The sequence below is a fragment of the Calonectris borealis genome, chromosome 21, assembly GCF_964195595.1.
Source record: "Calonectris borealis chromosome 21, bCalBor7.hap1.2, whole genome shotgun sequence".
Classification (NCBI taxonomy): domain Eukaryota; kingdom Metazoa; phylum Chordata; class Aves; order Procellariiformes; family Procellariidae; genus Calonectris; species Calonectris borealis.
Genome location: NC_134332.1, coordinates 12,854,979 through 12,879,667, shown reverse-complemented (window position 1 = coordinate 12,879,667; position 24,689 = coordinate 12,854,979). Strand labels below are relative to the sequence as shown.

Below are 24,689 nucleotides of genomic sequence, written 5' to 3'. Positions count from 1 at the left end.
CCCTGGTTTTGTGTCTTCTCTCTTTAGATATAGAAAGTCAGAAAATAACGATAACATAACAACAGTAACTAATAAGAGGCGCTAATATTCCCTGCAGGAATCTCAGGCCATACAGTAAAGGTACAAGAAACTTAAAAAGCCTAAGGCATACTGAATTACTAGTGTAATATATTTAGACATGTTTTTTTCTGACATAGTAGGCAATCACTTTTATGATGGAAATAATTACTGGAATAGCCACTACTTGTCCATGTTTTAACTTGAACAGAAATAGAGTTTGTTTTAATCCTGTATCTTTAAACCTCTTTATTCGCCCTTTGATTAATCTAAGTGTTATCATATTGGTTTCCTCCGTTTCTTCAAAACCCAAAGATCTCTAAAACTGCTTGAAAAACTATGAACAAACACATTATTTCAATATGGTATAGCTTTCTAAAGATAGCTATGATATACAATAACAGTGAAATAACAGTTTAGTCTGCTCAACTGTGATAAAAAGTAGGTAAAAAAATGAACGTTTTTATATTGTGAAGTTTCACTTTTAATTTTGATAATTTCTTTGCAAGATTCCCAGCAAGTTATAAATACATTTTAAAGACAAATTTTACATTAATTCAAAAAATCTTTTTTAAAACCAGAGGTGATAGCTAATACACATAAAGCTCTGTAACAGCAAATTTTTAGAAAGGTTCTAGGGAAATAGCAAGAATTCACAGCAATCAAATCAGAAACATGCTTTAGATTACTAACAGGAGTAGCAAGCAAACGTTAAAAAATGCACTGGTGTTCAGTCAAATGATGGATTCTCAATCTGCATTAGATTATTTTAAGAGCTTGCTTGAATTTGGGCAATTTTATTTTCCTTTATTTCTAGGAACATTCTGTTTCCTGATAGAAATGACCTAGGAAGTGGTAAAAATGGAAAATATCAGCGCTACTCTGAATAAAGCTGCCTTGCTTTATTTCTCTCTTTTAACATTAAAGAGGACCAGTCAGTAAAAACTACTAGAGACTACTTTAGTGTCTATGATGAAAAACATTCCATCTCTCTACATCAGCAAGCACGTTGTGAAAAAATGATTAAGCAGGAAGTAGCCCTCCCCGCGACATTTTGGGGACGAATCTATGCAGTTACACATTCTAGCACCTCATTCGATCTAAAAAGCCAACCCCACATTCCCCAAACGCAGGTTCCAGAATTTCTTCCCAAGTCTAAAGATTAACGTTTTTACACGTAACAGGTAAATAGCTTTCATTTTGGATCATCACCAGCTACTGAGCCAACAGCACCGCAACTGTTCAGCCGGGTCCAGCTTTACACGTTTGTCGCACCACGAACAAGAGCTGACGACTGACGAGAAAGACGTTTCAGTCAGAGAAACCACGGCTCAGAACTGCACCTCCACACAAGAAACAAGTCCCGGAGCGCTGGCGGTGCAGCCCGCCCCCCCGCGCCGCCGCCAGCCGTGAGGTCACCGCGCTCAGGCGGGCCCGGCCGGCCCCGCGGCGGGGGCCCGAGGGCGGCCGTCGCGGGTGGATCCCCGGCGCTTGTGGGAGGAGGAGGAACGCTTATCCAACCAGAACGCGTCAGCTGGTTGCAGGCTTGCCTTTTTTTTTGCCTTTTTTTTCCCCACCAGGATGTAAGTCTACCACAAAGGAGCTGAAGTTCAAATGAGGCTGCTTTAGCCTCGCCTGAAATGATGGATTCCAAACTTTAACACCGGAATGCCGAGCTCTCACCTCTCACCAAGAGAAACTCTTACTGTGCCTCCACAGCAGCACGGCGCGGATGCGGGGCTCAGCCTGGGCAGCCAAGCTGTGAAAGATCTTGAAGAAAAACGGAGAAAAAGAAAAGAAAGAATTTTGTAGATCGCCGAGTTATTTCCTTGTCTAACTCCAGTACAGCACACAAAGCTATTCAGCTGTAGCCTTCAGGTCACTGAAGACTTACGCTTTTGATACGATCAGCTAAGTGAGATGTCACAACTCCGGTGGACGAGCTGTTCTGAAAACCTTTGATGAGAGCACGCTAAGGACTGCGGAAAGACGCCCAAGGAGACAGGGTAAGAATGGATAGTACAAATGGACTGCGCTTAAAGTATGCAGCTGCTTTTGTAGTCCAGGGTCTAAAGACTGACTGGTTTGCAAAGCCAGCCAGCCGGACTATCGTGTGAGTGAATGTAAGCTTGTCGAAGATATTACTGCTCCCTAATACAAAGCAGCAAGCCTGTTTTTTCCTTTTTTTAAAAAACCAACCAACCAACCAACCAAATTAAAATATAGTTGTAAAGATAGTTGAGACATTTTATGATGCCAGGCAGCAAAAAGTCTTCTTGCCATTATTTTCAAGAATATGAAATCTTTTTTTTTTTTAATCTTATTTAACTCTGCATGTAACTTTGGGCTTCATGCTTCCTCAAACTCGCTGAAAATGCATATGCCTTTCAACAAACTTTCTAGGACATACTGATTTCTATGGTAACTTTTCTAAAGGACTATCTGTCTTTCTTACACTCATGTCTGATCAAGGAGATATAAAAGTTCCTGGAACTTTAATAGAGTCTATACAATAAATATGCAAAAGATTTTGCAAAAATTTAACTTAAAAAAGAACCTAGTATTTATGAGTACCTTTGTGTAAGCATTAAATATTTACTATATGATCTAACTACTATTTTTCATGGATAAAATGAGTCACATTTTTAAAAATATGATTCTGTTTAGGGTTATTATGTACAATGTGCACGCACACACGGTATAAGCACTTTTTGGTAGTGATTGGATTAAGTGAAAATAACGTGAGGCCGCTGTTAAGGGAAGTAACAACAAAAGCAGTGCTCTCTTTCAATAATTACATTCCACATCTATGACAGAACTTTAGTAAGCACAAAGAACAATCCACAAACAACATGACTAAAATTCTTGGTAATCCAGAAAGAAAATCTGCACTTCTTGTAACTAAAGAAGGTACTTTAACTTGCCAAAACTTGACAAAAAGGTACACGGTAGCAAAAGATACATAATCTTGTGAAGTTTCTTGCAGCACTTGATAGTATTTCAAAACAAAAGTTCTCCAAGAGCTAATTAGCATACTCTCATTCGGAAGTGTTGCTTTAGTCATCCATTCCCCTCAGTGAAAAAAGTATTTCCTTTTAAGAAGAATGAGCTAGTGCTTGAATCAAAATTTCACCACAATTTTAAGTGGACAGGAAAGCTGAGTATAGAATGCATTATAATGAAAGTATCTAAAGCAATTAATTGGTTTCTGTCAGTGTGGCACTGCTTACAATGGAATCAAGTAACTTGTGGCAAAAAACCAAAAATCATTCCTCACGGAAGTTTGGAGTTAAATTTTTCAACTTAGTTTTTACATCATGTTTTCATAATTGAAACTGCATGCTATTATGTGTCAGTCCTTCCCTATCCCCTATTATATTTATTGTAAAACTTCAAACAAAACCTTAAAGCTTTTCCTAATACATGCGGCATGCATACTACTGTGCTGTATTTTCACTGTGAATTGCTGTTTCCTTTTACAAAACTGAAAAAATCAGTGTTCAGGTTTTTCACAGCAGTACTCTTCATCTAAAAATCAAGCTACATGAGTTAATTCTAAAAGAAAACCTGTAGCGGTGGAAGTCCCTCTCCTTAAAAAAGAGCAAAAATTAATACAGCACATTAAATATGAAGACTCCCTGAAAAATTGAGAGGATGGATTAATATAATTCCATGCAAGAGAATGTTTGGGAGAAGGAGTAAGAACAGAACACGAGCTCTGAGAAAAGGGGCAGGGAGTAAGAAAGAAAGCAACTTCAGAAAATTCTTGCTTATCTATCCTATCACAATGGTGTTGTGAAATCCAGATCATATTTCTGGCCTGGTGCCTGGAACATGCCAGCTAACTCTAGGTCCACAAACACTGACTATTGAAGGACTCTGCAGAAGCAAAAAATAATGTTTGTTAACAAAAAACAAAACCAAACGCTCTGATCTTTTCGTAGTAGGATTTTACATTTTCGACACCCTTGCTCCATTTGCTTTTACAATCCAATTAAAATGTAAAACTGCACTAATCTAAAAGCCCCTTTTAATATCAAAGACAAAAGTATTAAAGAAACAGCGAAGATTTGTTGCTAGTTTTTCATGTTTCTTCTTTAGAATGAACAATTATCAAACTACGTGTGAATTCACAATCAAATAAAATAGTTTATCTTTTCAAGAATAAATGCTGTAATAGCTAACACTATGCCTTTTGTGATGTGCCTTCATTTATATGTCTAAATGCTTGAGGAATCTACACAAAAGGTACCATAGCATGTAAGGTATGTCGGAAAAGCCAGCCCATCAAATGAGTGCTAGCCTCATTATATTTAATATGACCAGCACACAAGAGCTGATTAACCCACAGAACTGAATTTTGTAACAGAGCGATTTTGATACAGAGCGTAGCAAAACAAACTCATCTGTATGTAGGATATCACTGCTACTTTTTTCTTTTAAGTCAAAACAACCATACAGGGAAATGTCAGAAAATATCAGCGTTGTGCAAAAAGTGCGTATCTCATCCTTCTTATATATGTGTTTTTTCATCTATCTGGGTATTTCTAAAAGGCTCTGAAGTATCAGTTTAATTACAGTGCATTCAATTCTGGCATGTTAGACCTGCATACACTTAATGATTGAGCCTCTAGACTATAAGCCCTTGAGCCAGAGCAATTTACAGGGATGGGAATAAATTGTGAATGTTGGACCTTGCCTATCCACTCTTCAATGAAATGAAAGTCACCTATTACCAAAAAAAATGAAAATATGACACATAAATAAAACCATATACAGAAAATAGAGTGAAATAATAAAAAATAACTCCCCAAACTCTGGAATTAACTTTCTAAGGGATGTAATACTCTGTGAGCCTTTTTAGGGAGGTTGAGCGACAACGATAGAAAATGGTAACAGTTTGTTGTAAAAACAAGAGTTGTTATCCCAAAGATACAATGACTTAAATGGAGAATCTGATTTTATTCTGACAGCTAACTGAGCACTCCTGCTTAAGTGTAAAAAGTCACACAAGAAACCTACTCCTTCATCTTGTTTACAATTACTATCATAACTGAAGCCCAATAAACCAAAAGTTCCTGAGCTGTGACATACAAGCACTAAAAATCTATTCTAACTTTTTGAAGTGAAAATTGCTGCTATCTTCATCATATACCACGTTCTGATGTATTAGCTCCTCAAACCAAATTGGTAGTGTTTTTTCTTAATTAGATTATCTTTGCAATAAATTAAACTATGCTGCAATTCAAATAATTACTGAAGTCCCCAGAAATGCCCTTGTGTAACATCCTAGTTTTAGCACAGAAAATTGCCTTCTCTGTAAAGCAGTCTCCACGGCTAGACACAGTATCACATATCACTTGTACAAAAGCTGCATTTATATAGCTCAGTACATTACACTTTCATACCTACAGTCCTCTGGCTTAATAACAGTTTACTATATATAGAAAAAGAAGAGCAGCAGCAAGAAACAATTCTGCTTTTACCTACTGGGTTCTTTTATGTTCCTTATCTGTGGGAGTAACCCATAGCAATGCAATTTAAGAAACAAAATTCATATTCTGGTATTAAATCCATGCAATTGTTTTCCACATTTGTCGTAGTTAAGGTTTTCCCCACAAGATTTACACAGATTGTTATCTTGCTTTTGCATTTCTCCAAAATGCTATAGTACAGGTGATGTCTTCCTTAAACGTCAAAACATTTCCTCCTCGAACTGACTTGTAATCCAAAGTAAAGCATAGTGAAGTTCAGTGCTCAGCCACCATCCAGTGGTCTTCCTTTCGTCTCAGCCCTTTTTTTTGCAGAACACTGAAAAGTGTAAGTGTAAAAAGAACATAGTATAAGCTCCCAGAGACAAGATGCCAATCTCTCAATGGTTGAAAGACTCAACATTGCAAAACCACTTTAGCTCTAGATGCAACAGTGTTGACAATATATATTCAGGCTTTCATAAATACCTTTCTTTCCAGAGCAATACTGCAAATGTCTATTTTATGCACAAATTTCATGCAACTAAAAACAGCCATAGCATTGAAAGGCTACTGGTAGCAGTTTCAAATAAGCTTAAAGATACTTTATTATGTTATTGCAAGTCATGTTTTTCATCTGATGGAAACACACCTTTGTTCCTTTTTGTACACAAAAATCCTTAGGATAGGTAAAATATTTCATAAAACCTGAAAGAGATAGTTAACCAGACTATTTTGTAAAAATGAGATCCTCTGAAGCATGGCATCAGAACCAACAAATAATGAAAAAAGGTATACATATTGGAATATCCACAATGAAATGTGTATTTTGGTATAAGTAGCTCAAAAAAAAAAAAGGCCACAGTGCTGACATTGCTACCTTTAATGCTTCCTCTTAAGGTAAGCTGATTTTAAAAAAAAGTGAACATTTGCCAAACAGTAATACTTTGCATGTAGAAATATTTTTACCTTTTTCATTTCAGGATCATGGCAGTGATTAAACTATAGAATGTGAAACGCCTGTATAGTTTGAGATGGTAAAATACTCGAATCTTGTTGAAATATCACGTATAAATTTCAAGATATTCATAACAATCAAAAGGTAATAAATATATTTTGACTAACCAAAAGTCCCATATCAACATGACAGAGTACTGGACATATAAATATTTCAAAGCCGAAGAAAGATTTTATTTATTTTTTCCCTTTGAGGGACAAGAAAAAACAATCGAATGCTGAAACATCTGATATCCCTTTCAGAAAGTTAATTTCTTCTTTTTTCACCAGATCATGGGAACATCCTCAGTTGGGCAAACAATGAATGAGCAAACAAACCAACTTATTATTGCCTACTTCCAGTTATATGCATAGATAGGCCAACATTTGGTCTACAAACTGACATTTTAACCAAAGCGCTTATGCTGGCTAGGAGTATGAAAAATACTATGATTATAACCCACACAACAATGCCGCCAAAAGTTTTCATACAGATGCAGTTATACTGACAAAAGACAAACAGAAAAAAAAATTATTTTGCCTGAATAAAGTAACATATAATGCCAAGTAGGATAAACCATACACAAAATTGGTTTTAGGTGCATCTGCACTAGGCCATGTTTCTCCCAACTCAACTCCCATGAAAAGTGCTTTTATGAGTACACAAGTCTTGAACAGCCAGAATCTAGAAATAGAATTACTTCAAACTTCTATACTTTTTCTAATTAGAATTTCTATTTGATTTTTAATTAAAATGAGACGTATCTTTCTTTTTAAGTGTGCTTCTTTCACTTCTCCCGTTTTTTGTTTGTATGCTTGTTTGTTGAAGTTTTGTCAATGTGCACAAGGATAAAAGACAGACATGCTTATTTCCAGTAATTAAGAAAATTTGCACCAAACCTGCAAGCATGCTTTTATATAACGTAGTTTTGTGCAATGGCGAGGTTGAAAAGTCTATAGCTACCTAAGTAGAATTTTGCACTGGGGACAAATATGGCTCCAGTAATATAGTTCCTTCCCAGTCCACTGCAGAAGAGCTACTGGGAGAGGGAGAGAGGAAGAGGGGGGCTGAGCCAGAAAAACAGGAAGAACCGAGTGATCAGCAAGCTACAGCACTAGTTAAGTACAAAGAGTATGAGCAATTACTTGGCAAAAGTGCAAACAGAAAACGGAAAGCTAGTGTGCTAGACATCAAATAAATAAGATTCTTCCTCTCCCATGGGAAGGAATTCTGATGCCCTAAGAATCTGATGTTCTCCTACTCAAAAAGAAGGGAAAGATATTAAAAAGCATTAAATCCTTCCTTAAAATTGTTTCTCTGGCTTCCCCCCCTACTTCCTCCAGCAAGCTTTTTTCTCCCTGAAGGATTAATCATTGAGAATTGTTCAAACAAGCATGTTGGTTATGAACTTCATTTGAATCCAACCGCAGAAAAGAAGAAATGCCATTTATGTTATGTAGTCAATCACAATATGCAACAAATAGGCCTCATTCTGAACACTTTTTTTTTTTTTTAACTGAACAAGTACAGACAATCAAAGACCTAAGAGATCACTTCATAAACAGACTCTGCAAGAAGAAGGACATCTGAAGACAGTATGGTTCTTGTTTCTATTTGTACAGGAGCATTCTCTTACCAATGTACTTTTCCTTCCAGTGTTGTTTTGTTTTTTTTTTTTATAGGAAGAACACCTTAGAAAAGGTGACATGCAGGCAAGATCATGAGAGAGAAGTCTTTCAGCACGGTCCAATCATGCTGATGTCATTCACTAATGGCTTACCTTCTGCAAACAGTGCTCAAACACTGGAACAGGCTTTCTAGAGAGGTGGTTGATGCCCCATGCCTGTCAGTGTTTAAGAGGCATTGGACAATGCCTTTAATGACATGCTTTAACTTGGTCAGCCCTGAATTGGTCAGGCAGTTGGACTAGATGATCATTGTAGGTCCCTTCCAACTGAAATAATCTATTCTAGTCTATTTTGAAAGATGTTTGAACGGATATGTTAAGATGAGGCTGATGAACTCTGTTCCATTTTTTTCTTAAACAGTTCTTAAAAAAAATGGAGAAAAATCAAACTCTTCTATGTTGCTTTGTATTTCTTCAGCCTGGAAAAGAATGTGCACCCCAAATCCTGTGCTCAATTAAAGACATGAGATGCTGTAACAAAGACACAACTGAACTCTGAGGAAAAAATTAGTTTCTTTTCAGTGACACAATAATTACAATTTTTGAGTGGGGAAAAAAAGATATTTCAATTCAAACAGTGAAATAAAACCCATTTTACATCTATATGCGAGAGACATTTGCAAAAACAGTCCATCTGTGCAGAAATATGAGGCCTGGAAAACTGCCAGGGTTTCCAAGTGTGACCTGCTGTGCAAATGCTGATTAGGCAAGTTAAAGCTGTCTGGGGTGAATTTATGTTCCCTGTTTTCCAGGGCTCCAAATAACATTCCATTACTTACAGAAACCATGTCAAACTCCAAACTTTTATCTGACAAGTTTTCAAGATTCTTCACAAGTTCTGTAAAGCACAATTCCTTTCTGTTTGCAAAATGAAAATGAGTTTATTCCATATAAGAAACCGAGGCAAAAATGTATATCAAAAAACTTTAACAAGGATCAAGTCCTGGTCAGTTTTGCTTGAATCATTTACAGAAGAATTTGCAGAAGCTTCTATGGTTTATTTCAAAGCAACAGAGAAATGTGAATGACTGCATATCCATCATTATCTTGAAACTCTAAAAAAATTTCTTAAAAAGTCAGCAGCTGCCTAGAATCACAGAACAATTCAGATTGGATGGGACCTCACCTTCGTCTTACAAAGCAAGGCTAATTTCAACATTAAATGAGGCTGCTCAGAGCCTTGCCTAAATCAAAACTCTATGTATTTCCAGGAATGGAGATTCCACTACCTCTTTACGTGACTGCTTCACTCCTTGGTCACCCTCATTGTGAAATTCTTTTTTTCTAAAAACCAAAATGAATTTTTTCCTGAGGCAATTTGTATCCATTGACAATTATACTTCCACTGTGCACTTCCAAAAAGAATCCATCTTCTCTACAAACACCCATTAAGCAGTTGAAGACAGCAATTAGATGTCTCCTTCACCTTCTCTTCCGGAGGCTAAACAAACCTAGCTCTTTCTGCTGCTCCTCATACATCATATGTCTGCCAGCCTCTAGCTATCCGTGTTGGTTGCGCTCAGCTGGAGTTCTCACAGCTGTTACTATCATCATTTCATGTCATTTAAAAAATTTAATTGTATTAAAGATGACCAAGCAGTAAGGTGACAGTTATTTAGGCACTGAATGGTTATTCCATGTGAAATGTTTTACAAGCAAAGGAAAATCTGATGGTAACACCACCTTGGTTTTACAAAGTATCAAGCAGGCTTTATACAATGAAAAAGCTCCATACCGCATTTTTTCCTCCTGTTTTATTTATTTTAAGAAAACTAGGTTATATATACACATGCCTATTAAAATTCAACACCAAAAAGCTGTTAGATATACAGGATATCAAAGTGCTGTTCAAGCAGCTGGTAAGAGAGTGATTTGTGACAAGGGTGTTCCTGGCAGTAGTGACAATGCTAAGCTCATGTTTCCAAGACGACTGTTACCTATAAAGTTCTGGTATTGACTTATTTTTTAAGAGCTTGTGATAGCCTCAAATTTCCACCTTGAATATGAATCTGCTCTGAGAACTAAGTTAGCGTAATTTCACCAAAAGGGTACTATCGCAGTATGTCAATAAACAGTAGTAGCTAATTTTAATAGCTGAGGGTCATCTTTATCCACCATGGACATATGCATGTGTTTTGCCCCTTCTGAGAAGAGACTATGAAGTGAAATGACCTGGCTGAGTATAAAGACAATGTCTCCAGTGAGAGTCACAAGAAATAGTTTTCTACTATTCTACTATTTCTACTAAATTCTACTAGTCTGGAAAACCAACAGATTTTACTGCCTGTGACATTTGGGCAGTAGAGTTATTAATTTATAGTTATTAAGGACTAATGTAGAGTAAGTTTTTCCTTTTTTTTTTTAAAAAAAACAACTCTGAGGTTCAATACTACTGACTAAAGTAAAATTGTTACATTTCATTTAAGCTGTATCTCCTGCAATATACATGCAGTTCTAAAATACTGCAAATGAGCTATTTGATATTTTTAGAACTTTTAACAGCACATATTAACTTACATTCTGTTTACATTTAAAGGTTATATTTGTAACTGTAAGAAATGAAAATGTAATTTATATTTAAATGAAAACACCAATCTTGGAAACTTTTGTGGTACTTGCCTGGAAGAAAGGACTCTTCAAATCCTGGTATTCTTCAAGTCCTGGTATTTATTACTTAGTTTCTTGTGGTTCTTGGCAGGCTTTAGATAAACTAGCAACTAGTAACTACAGTTCTGGCTACTGAGATACAACTATTCCCCATGATGTCCCCTTTAGCCAACATAAGTTCATGCTGGACAAGAAAAATCTCTCATGTGTACACAGACATACTAGCTACTATGTAATATTTTGTAAGTTTTAGAACAGATTATCAGTTTTAAGTTTGCATTGATTTCCTATTTGTTACTTACTGTTAAATTTATTTTAAAACAGATTTTAAAAAGTTATTTGCAGAAGAATATTGGACCAGAGCTAGAGGATCATGATGACAAGAAGATTCATCTGTTTAATGCTAATAGCTGTTGTGGGAGCTACTGCAAGCAAAACACAGGAATTCGAAGGCAATGACGAAGAAACAGAACAAGAATTCATTTATATGAACAGATACAAGCGTTCCAGTGACACACAGGACAAATGCACTTACACCTTTATTGTACCTCAACAGAGGGTGACAGGTGCCATTTGTGTTAATTCTAAGGAGCCTGAAGTTCTACTTGAAAACAGGGTAAATAAACAAGAATTACAGTTACTTAACAATGAACTTCTTAAACAAAAGAGACAAATAGAAACTCTCCAGCAACTGGTAGAGGTGGATGGTGGGATTGTTAATGAGGTTAAACTCTTAAGAAAAGAGAGCAGAAATATGAATTCTCGTGTCACACAACTCTATATGCAGTTACTACATGAAATTATCCGAAAACGTGACAACGCCTTAGAACTTTCTCAACTTGAGAATAAGATTTTGAACCAAACTGCAGATATGTTGCAGCTTGCAAACAAATACAAAGACCTAGAGCACAAGTACCAACATTTGATGTCAATTGCCAATAATCAGTCAATAATAATTGCCCAACTGGAAGAACACTGTCAAAGAATGCCATCCATAAAGCCACTGCCACAAACTCCACAGCCACCAAATAAAGTGTACCAACCTCCTACTTACAATCGCATTATTAACCAGATATCTACTAATGAGATTCAGAGTGATCAGAACTTAAAGGTTCTGCCACCTACCTTACCAACCATGCCTGCAGTTACTAGTATTCCGACTTCAACTGATAAACCATCTGGTAAGTAATATTATTGATATGTCTACATTAGTTTATGCTAATATGCAGTGGGCAACATTTTAATTGTAGTATCAAAAATGCAGACAACTTGCGCTCTAAGACAGGAGCAAAGGGAAGCAAGTGGTAGAATAGTAAGTGATGTTATACAGCCCTCACTAAGAATCTTAGGAGTTCTGCTGTAAGCAAGATTAGAGGCATCTGAAGTCACATTAGAGATCAATTGATCTACATGATAAAGAAATAACAGGTAAAGAATCCAGTTTCACCTATGGTCCCACATATTTCAAAAAAATAGTTCAAGTATTATGTGTCCCATACAAGAGAAGTCTGTTCTTTAGTGTGTAGGCAACATGTACTTGCTTCAGAAAAAAGATATGGGATCCACAGACATCTGAAACTAGGACTTGAAACAGAGTAAGGCATGTGAATTGCACTCAGAATGTATTTCAAGGCTACTTGCAACATATTCCAAATGATACCGTCAAACTCTTTAGAATTATCAAATAATGCAACTGCCACATTAAAAAAAAAAAAGACTTATTTCTCCATGGAAATATCCACAATGAAAGCAACTTAAGCACGTGTTTCAGTCTAAAGCAATCTCTAACACACTTTGCTACAAAGCAGTTATTTCATAATATTGCCAGAGATGAACTTACCAAACCTTGCATTGTGGCATGCAGAACCTCAGCCCAAAATATCATGATTCTAATGTTCTATGTAAAAAACCCCAAAACCAAAACAAAAACCACCAACAAAAAAAAACACACAGGAGAAAATCAGGTCTATTACAATTTCTTTGGAGTAATACACTATAGGATGGCCTCTTTAATAATTACATTTTGACTTTGATCTCAAAGTAGGTTCAAGCTTAGTCCAGTATTTCCCTATCTTTCTGTAAGTGAACTCTTTTGCAAGCATTCTTTTAAGACCTTTTCCCTTTCTGTTACACTCTTCTGAAAACTTGTTCAGTCGTCCACATCCTCCTTGCACTTTTAAGTACCCAAACTGGAGCTGAGGCTTCACCATGACAAAGCAGAACAGAAAAGTTACTTCATGTGCATAGTACTTTTATTGATCTATCCTCATATAGCATTTTCCTTTTTTGCGAAGTAAAACATTGATTCATGACTCAACTTGCAACCCTGTAGAACCCCTAGATCCTCACCTGAGGAAGTGCTGCTTATCCAACTATTTTTCATGTTGATCTCCAGAGGTCCCTTGCGAAATCCATGATTCTAAGATAAGATTTGACATCTGCTACTTCTCCCTTATCTACATAACTTATCAAAAAAAGAAGTTTCACATTCCTTCTGCACAAATCCATTATAATATTCATTTCTCTCCTTACTTTCTCGTTTGCAGCAGTTTGATTTGTTCAAGCAAATTTCCAACAACTGAAGTTAAGTTATTTAACCTTTCATTTCCAGGGTATCCTCCTCCCCTCTCTCCACCTTTCTTTTCAGACAAGGAACACTTAATACCTTTTCCTCATCCTCCAGAATGTTCTCCGCTCACAAAATACATCTCAAACAAAATCCCTCCCCACAATTAATGCTGTAAATGATGCTTCAGCCAGGTGTCTGGAATAAACTAGGAAAAACCCACAAAAACACCCCCCACCCCCACAACCAACACCCCACAAAACAAACAAAACGCACCACCACCACCACAACTGCCCAGCCACTGGAAAAGAATCCACCTGTATTTTATCCAATCCTTTCTTTACTGTGTCTTGAGTTCTAAACCTTTGCCATATTATATGGAGAAGAGAAGGCTCCGGGGAGATCTTATTGCGGCCTTCCAATCCTTGTAAGAAAGATGGTGGCAAACTTTTTAGCAGGGCCTGTTGCAATAGGATAAGGGCTAATGGTTTTAAACTAAAAGAGCGTAGATTCAGACTAGGTGTACGGAAGAAATTTTTTTACGATGAGGGTGGTGAAACACTGGAACAGGTTGTCCAGAGAGGTGGTAGATGCCCCATCCCTGGAAACATTCAAGGTCAAGCTGGACAGGGCTTTGAGCAACCTGATCTAGCTGAAGATGTCCCTGCTTATTGCAGAGGGGTTGGACTAGATGACCTTTAAAGGTCCCTTCCAACCCAAACCATTCTATGATTCTACAATAATCCTAGCCTCCTGCCCCCCCCCGCTTTTTTTTTTCAATTACACATGAAAAAAAAACATTTGAGAAAATATTTTGTTTAGTACAACTTAATTGTTCAAGTTAAGGTCAAGAAATAAAATATGATTAGAGAAGTTTTTTAAGAATCCAAACAGAATTAGTGACTGTGGAAGACAGAAATTAAGGAGATGCAAGACAAGACAAAAAGACAGGCTTGGGAAGAGTAATCATGTAGTTTGGGTTAGCAAAATTACAGATACAATTCTAAAAACTTATTTCACATTCTTCAACTTGGCACAGATGGGTGCAAGTCCAAAGCAATACAATACATCTCACACATTCAGTTATAAAAACCTGTTCTGGTCTTTATGTAACATAAATGTGTGGTCTCTTCACTATACAGCTGTATCTCCATCCTATATATCCAATACTACGAAAGTATTTTTGTAGTTAAACGTGTTCGTGCCAGTGAAAAGGCACTGTTCAGATTACAAAGGTACTACTCCTCAAAGGTCTGCTTGACTCCCTGGAGGTGATTTTATCAAAATTACGTATCTGAAAGTCAGGATGTTCTCACTATCTTATCAGAGAAGATAAGATGACCCTTGTTTGTGAAGCATGCTAATACTTCAGAAGGAAGATTTACATTTTATTATTATAAAAACACTAATTACCTGACAGATCTAGTAAAAGAACTGTCCTTTTCTCCTAACAGCAGCACATATGCTATAGAGGAAGTTTACACAATTGCTGCCCAATTTTTTTTTGCAATATCTGTTATTGCTGGCCAACCAATAATGTGACTGGCACAGCTGCATTTACCTTAGTCAAAAACCAGGAATCTGAATTGGAGAGTGTAAGAACTGCCACAAAAATTAATTTAACCAACTTACAGAGAGTTCTATACACATCACTTATCATAAAATAAAGTGCTCATCTTTTTTCTACATGAATATTTTTGAAACAACCTACTTTATAATTTACTTATAATTTAAAATCTTCAGAGCAGCGACCCTTTCTGTAATGACTTTATACAGTACTAGGATTCTAGACCCCTATGCCTACACTCAGAGGAAGGTACTTCAGAACAAAACTCTATTATGACTATGATCTAAAACAGGACAGTCATTTAGAAGTATTTCTCTGTCATGTTTCAAGTGTCTTTCCCTGCCTGCTATTATAGATTTACTGTGTAGTGTGATTTAAATGTACAACTGAATATTTTTTCCATATTCACAAAGGTAAGCCAAAACGACTAGCCAAATAACAAAAAATAATGTGTCAGATTTGAGAGGCAAGGCATAGAAGAATAGTGTCTTGTTAAAAATTTATTGGGAATACTTGAAGCGTTAGATATTTCAAGAGAGACATCAGAGTCTATCACCTCTAAGATGATAAAAGCTGATGACTGCATAACAAGAACATTGGCAGTAAATCAAAAACACGATGTAAATAAATTAAAGAACCTCAGTCTCATAGTAAAATGTTCTAGAGAAAAGAAACTGAAAGAATGCATTGTAAAATGTGGGCATCATCACTGGATATAAAGTAATTTTAGAGATACACAGTTTACAATAGACAAGTTAATTTCTCTGCAAGGACTAGTGTCATGCTTTGATCCATGCATTTCCCAGAAAGTCTTATTTTCTGAGGCATAAAAAACGCCCCAATGTTCCTGTTGCTGGTTCTTTGCAAAAATAAAGGAAAACACAGAAAATACTTGGTTTTGATTCTGAGTAGAAAAATTTGCATTTTATCTATAAATCGTTTACTTCAAATTCTTATTTGTGCATTCCTGTTTCCCACTCATGCCCAAAATAATAAGTTGGGTAAGTTTAATTCTGTCTGCAAAATAATGAACATGTACACAACACTGAAATTCTACGGGGGGGGGAGGAGGGGGAGGGAGGAATCAGTAAATAGCCAGTAAGTCACCTAATGTCAACACCAGAGATTGTTCAAAATAACTACAATTGTATTTTACTCCATTCTACTAAGCATAATATGAATTCCAAATAAAATTTCTATAGTCCTATTTAGGAACATTGCTCCTTAGACTTGCTTGAAAGAGCTAAAAGCCTAATAAAAGACTTCAGGATGAAATAGTTTAGCTATGACACTAATAACAACTCCTTTCTTAGAGCTATTACCCAGAGGTTTGGGATGGGATGTAGGGCTATGACACACCAAACCCCAATAACTTTGCATGCATTAATGCTTAACAGCTACAAGCTTTAACATGTCAATGCAAAAAGCAGATGTGGTTTATCTTCAATCAGTTTTAGTTTATAATATCAAAAAGTTTAGCCCACAGGGTCAATAATTCAGGTAGATCTGAAACAACAATTTATTAGAGTGTAGAATTCTACATACAACAGGACAAACACTATTATGTGAAGCACTGCTACATTTTCTGTATAAAACAGACTTAGATGAAGTCTGTATATATACTCCTTAATATTCTGCTTTGTATAAATTTGCTAGTGCAACACTGGAAGATGACTAGACTCAACACAAATGAAAGCTGAACTTGAAAACTGAATGAATTTGATTCATCATCCTTACCCAACAAATCAACAAATCTTTTTCTGGGAAAAAAACATTTAGTAGCCAGTTATACCAATTACGAAATGTACGTTTTCTTGTGCAATTGCTATAGAAGATATTATTCCTAGAAAAACATGCACACAGACCAGTTTATTATATTCTACCAGATAAAACTTGCAGGTAAACATTTTAACCCCATGCTGCATTATAAAAAACAAAGTTAAATAGTTAAATAATAAACAGCAAACTAATGCTAAGGTTAATGCAGTATTAACATACAGTGTATGCTTATTTTCTATGGTCACACACTTTTTCAAAAAAGGCAGTAGTAGTATACAAAAATAAACATAATAACCTAAGTAAGACAGACTATATATATTCATACTGATAATTATGGCTTAATGAATCAGATGGTTTAAACTGATATATCCTTTAGGTGAAGCAATGCGGATTTTTGTACCATCAAGTAAAATCTTTGGATAGGAGCACTGGACAAAATTCAAGTAAGAAATGCTGAAATGTAATCTGAAAAACAGATTGTTTAAACAGGGCACAGAAATATTAGGCCTATATATATATATGCAAGGCCAAGCCAAACATATATATGCTTCTCAACAAATATCACTTACACAAAAAAAAAAAGAAAAAAAAGATACAAGAACTAGAAAGTTGGGGTTTTAGCAAGATTTGATATAATAGCCTATCAGAAACTTGGGAGACACAAACGACACAAAGTAGCAGAATATTATAACACCAATGCATAAACTAAAAGTGTTAACTGAAAAGGTAAAATATTTTCAGGTACCACAGAGACTATTTAAAGATACCCTATTGGAAATTCAGAACTATCCATCCATCCAAAAAAAAGACTTTGAGAGGACCAGGAAATCTTGTCATGGTTAATCAGCTTGGTAAGAGAGCAGTATTGTAAGAAAGACGACATCATTCAAAGCATTAAAGTCATGTCCAAATGAGGAAATAAAAAAAGAACATACTCTCTGTCAGGTTAAATATAAAGACACATTACAATCTTAAGAACGACTTGCAAAAGGAAAAAAAGGCATAATAAATCTGATTTCTAACACATCAGGAACAGGAAGCCTGACTAAAAGTTTATAGGGAAAGATAAAAAGATGTAGAAATTAAGGCAACAGTAGAAAATCTAAATTAATTTTGATATGAGTATTCACTGGGGGAAACATTGAGGTTTCTGTCCTGTTGTTAGTTGCAAGGAGGATACTCTGCAGGATTTATCTCAAACTGAAATGTTGGTAGAAGAGGTTATAAAGCCAATGAAAGAAGTGAATACTAACAAACTGCAAAGAGTAAAGCACGTTCCCCAAGAGTTCTGAAGGAAACTGAGTAGGAAACAATTAACTGTACAATCTCTCACCAAAAATTGCCTTAGTATGTGAGGAATTAAAGATGGCAAATGTGACACTGCAAAAAAAAAAAAAAAAATTTCCACTAATTGATAGCAAATATGCTAAGAACAGTAGAACAAGCAGTAACAAATTTGAATCACATATCATCCAATCACCTTGCACAAGAATCAATTTGGTTTTTGTAATACCAATTTTGTATTACTTTTAGAGATATCTGAAGAGCTCAGTGCCCATGCAGACAAGAGTTCTGGTTGATATACAGTCCACATGTATTTCCAGAAAGCACTGAACAGGTTTCTTACTAAAGGTGTTTAAATTAAGCTGCTACAAAGTACAAAGAAAGAGTCTCACATAAATAAACCATAAAAATCCCTTAATTATTAAGTATTTTTTTTCATTAGGCATAGAGATCTGTGCTGGGGCCAGTCATCTTCAGTACGTTCCCTTTCATTTCTGATGCCAGATGACAAATCTCAGACTACACACTTTAGTCAAAATTTTGGAAAGTTAGTATCTGACCAAAAACCACTTGTCATGGAAAAGTAGTAGCAAACTCTGCTTTGAAGTATTTATAATAGTTTATCTTCATCTTAAAGCACTTTCAGAGAAAAGAATCATTTACAGTAGAGCACTGTTGCCACGTGGCCTAGAAAGAAACTGCAAGATTAGAAAGCTGTAAATACTACATCATATGGTGCTATATATTTATTTATATGAAGAGAAGATCAAAGATCTGTGGTTGACTACTTTAGCAGTTTCTTCAATAATGACTTTGAACTGACATGTTCTTTTTTAAGGTTTTAGTAAGTACCACTATGTACATATTGTGATAAAATAAACAACAGCAATTTAAATTACCAGCATTCATTACATTTGTCTTCTTCCACCTCTCATAATAAGCCATGCAACTCTATCACAGAATACTGCATCTACATCTAAATTGCCAGAAATCTAAACAGTTAGCCACAACAGAAATGGAGAAGGAGCTTAGAAGCAACATTCTAGGTACAGTCTGTGAATATGACTAAGGAAACAAGAACAACACGTGGCCACGGACCAAAAACTTGGATTGCCTCCTGGTACACTGACTTTTTGATTAACTAGTTAAAAAGACCAAAAAACCCCAACCCCCCAAAACACTGAGGTTGCTTCTATAAAACTAATTTATTACTAACTCATTTACTGAGTACAAGGGTAGCTCTACCATTACCAGTGTTGGACAGTGAATTATGAAAAAGGGTAGATGAACTGAAATAATTTAAAAGAAAAATTACTCTTGATAGCAACATATGCTTCAGTAAGACTCCTCATGAGAAGATCTGACAAGCCTTCCTCCTTCAGTGGGGGGAAGGCAGGGGAAATGAATCAAGGGTCTGTAATCTGAGGATTCTTGTTGACTTCACTCTCCTGCTTAGGTGACATGAGGGTAGCAGCAAAGCAGCTGGGGGAGTCTATCTGCAGATACCAACAGAGACTCCTAAATCGTTTATATCTAAATTTCCCAGACTCATTACAATAGAATCTAACTATCTTTCTTCGGAGAAAATTTCTTTAAAAATCATGCATGCAAGATACTTTCAAAAAGAATAAGCTCTTTATGGACTCTACTAAACTCAAGGAAAAAAATGCATTCTCCTTTTGAAAACAGGAGAGCATTATCTGTAATTTCTGTGAATGCGAAGTATTTTAAGTGTCTTCTCATTTATCTACAATTTCTCTCACTATATAAGTGGGCACTCCATATTACAAATCTTAATTTCTTTTTAGTGTTGTCATTTATTAAGGTGACAACAGTAACACCTACATTCTTAATTTATATTGCCGGTTCCATTGTTAATGTCTGTGCCAATGATATTTTTGGGGATCTAAAAAGCTGAATTTCTCAAAGACAGGAAAAAAGTCAAACTTGCCGTTTTGTTTTCTAAAGGAAATTATTAATACTTATCTATGGAGTCATTTATATTTATTTTCTTTGAAGATATAATCAATGTTGTAAGTGCAGTTGCCTTAAATAAAATAAACAATCAATCAACCTTTATCAGTAAAATTCATTGTGAAATGTTCCAGAAATAAAGTTACAACAAATGAATCTCTTTGAAAACACTTAGTGGACATTGTTCCTCCAATAAGAGGAAAAATAAACGCACTACTCAGCAGAAGCAAATCTACCGTAAAAAGCTACCAATTCAAATACCACCCTGCGTTAAACATATGCTCAATTGCATTTTGATGCAGAGTCCTTCTGTTTTGACACAGGGCCCTGGAGAGACTGTCTACAAGCATTAGAAGATGGCCACGATACAAGCTCCATCTATCTTGTAAAACCAGAAAACACAAACCGGCTCATGCAGGTCTGGTGTGATCAACGGCATGACCCTGGTGGTTGGACAGTCATTCAGAGACGGCTGGATGGGTCTGTCAACTTTTTCAGGAACTGGGAGACGTACAAGGTTAGGACAAGTGAGCAGTTTAATGTTTTCTACCCTCTAAAAATTATCGGTAAAGTTAATTTAAAGGGTGATTTTGGAGTCTGGCCAACAGCTTACTTGAAAAGGAACTTGTGTGTTTACCCTTCCAGAAGAGGAAGTCTCTATAAAATAAGTTACTGTGGTTCTCTACTTAAGAATACACTCAGATTTACCACTAAAACAGATGCACAATATTAACATGCTTCTCTTGCTTCCCTTACAGCAAGGATTTGGTAATATAGATGGAGAATACTGGCTCGGACTAGAAAATATTTATTGGTTAACAAATCAAGGCAACTACAAACTGCTCATAACAATGGAAGACTGGTCAGGTCGAAAAGTATTTGCTGAATATGCTAGCTTCAGACTGGAGCCAGAAAGCGAGTATTACAAGTTGAGGTTGGGACGCTACAATGGCAATGCGGGAGATTCTTTCACTTGGCACAATGGTAAACAGTTCACCACACTGGACCGGGACCATGATGTATACACAGGTAAAAGGTCCCTTTCAGTTGCCTTGCTTTTTTTGCCCTCCCCCCACCCCTTTTTTTTTTTTCCTTCTTTTTTTAAAAAGTAAAAATACTTATGGTGATACACACACACACACAAAAAGAAATTACATTTTTAGAGATTTGTCAATTAGTAACTTTCAAAGCACAAACTGATGTGTCAACCCTTATACGTACTAGCACTGAAACAAACTATGGAGGGTTATTTGAGACAGTAATGCAAACAAATTTTCCAGCAAGGGAGAGTAACACTAATGAGTCTGTCTGTAGAACCTAATTACAGGGGCCGGTCCTGTTCAATATCTTTATCAACGATCTGGATGAGGGGATCGAGTGCTCCCTCAGTCAGTTTGCAGACGACACCAAGTTGTGCGGGAGTGTTGATCTGCTGGAGGGTAGGAAGGCTCTGCAGAGGGACCTGGACAGGCTGGGTCGATGGCCAAGGCCAATGTATGAGGTTCAACAAGGCCAAGTGCCGGGTCCTGCACTTGGGCCACAACAACCCCAGGCAACGCTACAGGCTTGGGGAAGAGTGGCTGGAAAGCTGCCCGGAAGAAAAGGACCTGGAGGTGCTGGTCGACAGCGGCTGAACATGAGCCGGCAGTGTGCCCAGGTGGCCAAGAAGGCCAACGGCATCCTGGCCTGTATCAGAACTGGTGTGGCCAGCAGGACTAGGGAGGTGATCGTGCCCCTGTACTCGGCACTGGTGAGGCCGCACCTCGAATCCTGTGTTCAGTTTTGGGCCCCTCACTCCAAGAAGGACATGGAGGTGCTGGAGCGTGTCCAGAGAAGGGCAATGAAGCTGGTGAAGGGTCTGGAGCACAAGTCTGATGAGGAGTGGCTGAGGGAACTGGGGTTGTTTAGTCTGGGAGGGGAGACCTCATCGCGCTCTACAACTACCTGAAGGGAGGTTGTAGTGAGGTGGGGGTTGGCCCCTTCTCCCAAGTAACCAGCGATAGGACGAGAGGAAATGGCCTCAAGTTGCACCAAGGGAGGTTTAGATTGGACATGAGGAGAAATTTCTTTACTGAAAGAGTGGTCAGGCCTTGGAACAGGCTGCCCAGGGAAGTGGTGGAGTCACCATCCCTGAAAGTATTTAAAAGACGTGTAGATGAGGCGCTTAGGGACATGGTGTAGCGGGCATGGTGTGTTAGGTTGACGGTTGGACACGATGACCTTAGAGGTCTTTTCCAACCTTAATGATTCTATGATTCTACAGAGCTGGTTCCTGAAGAACCCTAAATTCACCTTGTTCCACATGGTATCTACATGTTAAATACACAGTTACAAAAAAAAAAAAAAAAAAAAATTGTTTTGTGCTTTGCTTGCTTGCTTGCTGTTAGATTTTTTCATTTGCTCCTAAGACTGAATCGGAGCTTTCTTTTGCAGGTAATTGTGCTCATTACCAGAAGGGAGGATGGTGGTACAATGCATGTGCTCATTCAAATCTCAATGGAGTTTGGTATCGTGGAGGACACTACCGCAGTCGATATCAGGATGGTGTTTACTGGGCTGAATTCCGGGGGGGATCATATTCACTAAAGAAAGTTGTTATGATGATAAGACCGAATCCCAACACATTCCACTGAAATAATTCTTCTCTTCGTTTGCTTTCTTGTTCTAAAAATCATGTAAAGCTATGATGTTATTATCTGGAATTATCTTTTCAGAAATGAGGAATGTAAGATATTGTACATTTATTGCTAAGATGTGAGGGCTTGTATATTGTATTTTCAAGAATCATTCCAGGAAAAAAAGCTGAAGAAAAAAAGGAACTGAAATGACATAACATTCAGAACACCTCTTGGTACTAAAAGTAGTTATATTAAGCCTTTTAGAACTGGCAGTTTAGATGGACTGTAGATAAACTTTCTGGTTTTTATTCCCTGTAAATTAAATTTGGATGGTAAAAATACTGCCACAACACTTAAATATTTTTGTATGTTATATTATGTATAAATATTCTCAAATACAGGAAATATTACAAACTGTACAGCAAGAGTTTTATTATTATTATGAGCAATCATTTGACACAGGAAATCATACCCTTTGAACTGTGTAGCTGGTATATGTACATTAGTGTGATTACTCTAATTTAATCTTTGTTAACTGCCATGAATAAAGTTAGTACTATATAATTTGATTTTGAGAGTAGATACGCAAACCATTACTGTCGTGATAAATCTTTCCCCTTCACTTTGAGCATTTTAATAATCTGCTCCTATAAATTAGAATTCACATGTGATTCAAATATTTTAGATTAAAGACACTAATGATTTTTCTTACCAAAATGAAGTAGCTACCTGCATATGGAAATTAATCCAGATTTACAACAGATATAATGTGCTGTATAGCCAACATGTTGTACTACACAACCGTCACAGTATTTTGTACCTGACTTCAGTCATTACCTGCTGTGTAGCCTCTGTAATCAGAAATGGCTGGATATAAATTAAAGGGACTATCCAACTTTGCAGGCAAATGATGGATACCAATACATAAGCTATTTAATATCCTTAGCCAGTAGATGAAAATTATATAAAGAAGTTACCTGTAGCCAAGAGAAGTTATATTTACCATATTTCACAATTATAACATATTACTGTCAAATTACTAAATAGATTTACTCATCTATATTTAGAGGTCAGTCACAACTATGAAATACTGACTGGGATAATTCCAATATTCTTCTGAGGTAGGTTTCTAGAACAGATTGTTGTAACACCCATTTCAAAACAGCAACTACTATGATGAAAAATATAAGTTAAAGAATGCATATAAGAGGGAGAGCAAAAGCCTCTAGAAATTAAATAGATTTTTCAGTAAGCCTGTAAGATACTGACTGCGGGTTTGTGTGCGTGTGCTTGCACACTTTTTCCCTTATTACCTCATCACTCCTTTACAACAGTATGTGCATTAAACTGACGTGTCATGTAGCATGTGTTGTATATAACTGAAAGTAGGGTTTTTAATATATTAGATTACCCCTGTAATATTTTAATTCTTTAATAAAGCAACAAGTGTTATTTTGACATGTTCAGATTTCATCCTGTTTTAGTTGATTACTCATAGCAAAGAATAGATAATTACTTAACTTCACACCGCTCTGCCTCATGACTCAAATCAACTCTTGATACACAACTACTACTAACGTGTGTGAAGTGTCTAAATATTGCAACATCAAAAGCAAAGCAATTTTCAGCTGAGAAAAATACTAAATTTCCAACACATCCCAAGGAGGAAGAACTGTTTGTAGGTCATATGAAAACCCCAAAATTTTCAAACAGTATTTAAGCTTTATCTTCCACTGGTTTATCTCCTGGACTCTGGAAAACAATTAAGTTTTAGGTGAGAAATATCAATGCATCTACTGGCCTCTACAGCCTGGCCACAGTGCTCTAACAATTAGGATAGTAGCATTAAAGCAGTAAAATTCCTGCTAATATCTACAATTAACCACTAGTTTTGTCAGAAGAAAACACATACAGACTGACCCTACCTTAGAAGAGTCACTTATGAGTTCTTCAATGTGCACGGTGTGTATGCACATTAAATTTGTTATATGTCTATAACTAAATAATCAACACTTCCTGAAAATACTGCTACTGCATAGCAATATCCTTAGGTCACGTTCATACTCCACCCTCTTCTTGTGC

At 36.5% G+C, this 24,689-nt stretch overlaps 2 protein-coding genes across 5 annotated transcripts in view; one reads left to right on the top strand and one right to left on the bottom strand.

The window, feature by feature from the left end:
• Positions 1-24,689, bottom strand: part of RALGPS1 (Ral GEF with PH domain and SH3 binding motif 1) — a 128,456-nt gene that overhangs the window by 58,044 nt on the left and 45,723 nt on the right. The gene's annotated exons all lie outside the window — the stretch shown is intronic.
• ANGPTL2 (angiopoietin like 2) lies at positions 1,477-24,065 on the top strand. Of its 2 annotated transcripts, none has more exons than XM_075170931.1 (5): positions 1,477-2,063; positions 11,144-12,000; positions 20,313-20,506; positions 20,748-21,018; positions 22,423-24,065. In XM_075170931.1, exons 2-5 carry the CDS (start codon positions 11,193-11,195, stop codon positions 22,620-22,622), a joined length of 1,473 nt encoding a protein of 490 aa, XP_075027032.1. In that variant the 5' UTR covers positions 1,477-2,063; positions 11,144-11,192; the 3' UTR covers positions 22,623-24,065. The 2 variants fall into 2 exon arrangements, with proteins under 2 accessions (XP_075027032.1, XP_075027033.1); XM_075170932.1 differs by lacking the exon at positions 1,477-2,063 and adding an exon at positions 10,696-10,875.

What these genes read in the sequence shown, in the direction of transcription:
- ANGPTL2 (XM_075170931.1), top strand. Translation starts at nt 11,193, where the DNA reads ATGATGACAAGAAGATTCATCTGTTTAATGCTAATAGCTGTTGTGGGA. An exon ending in TTCAACTGATAAACCATCTG is followed by an intron (nt 12,001 to 20,312) that starts GTAAGTAATATT and finishes GTTTTGACACAG; the next exon opens with GGCCCTGGAGAGACTGTCTA. An exon ending in GGAACTGGGAGACGTACAAG is followed by an intron (nt 20,507 to 20,747) that starts GTTAGGACAAGT and finishes CTTCCCTTACAG; the next exon opens with CAAGGATTTGGTAATATAGA.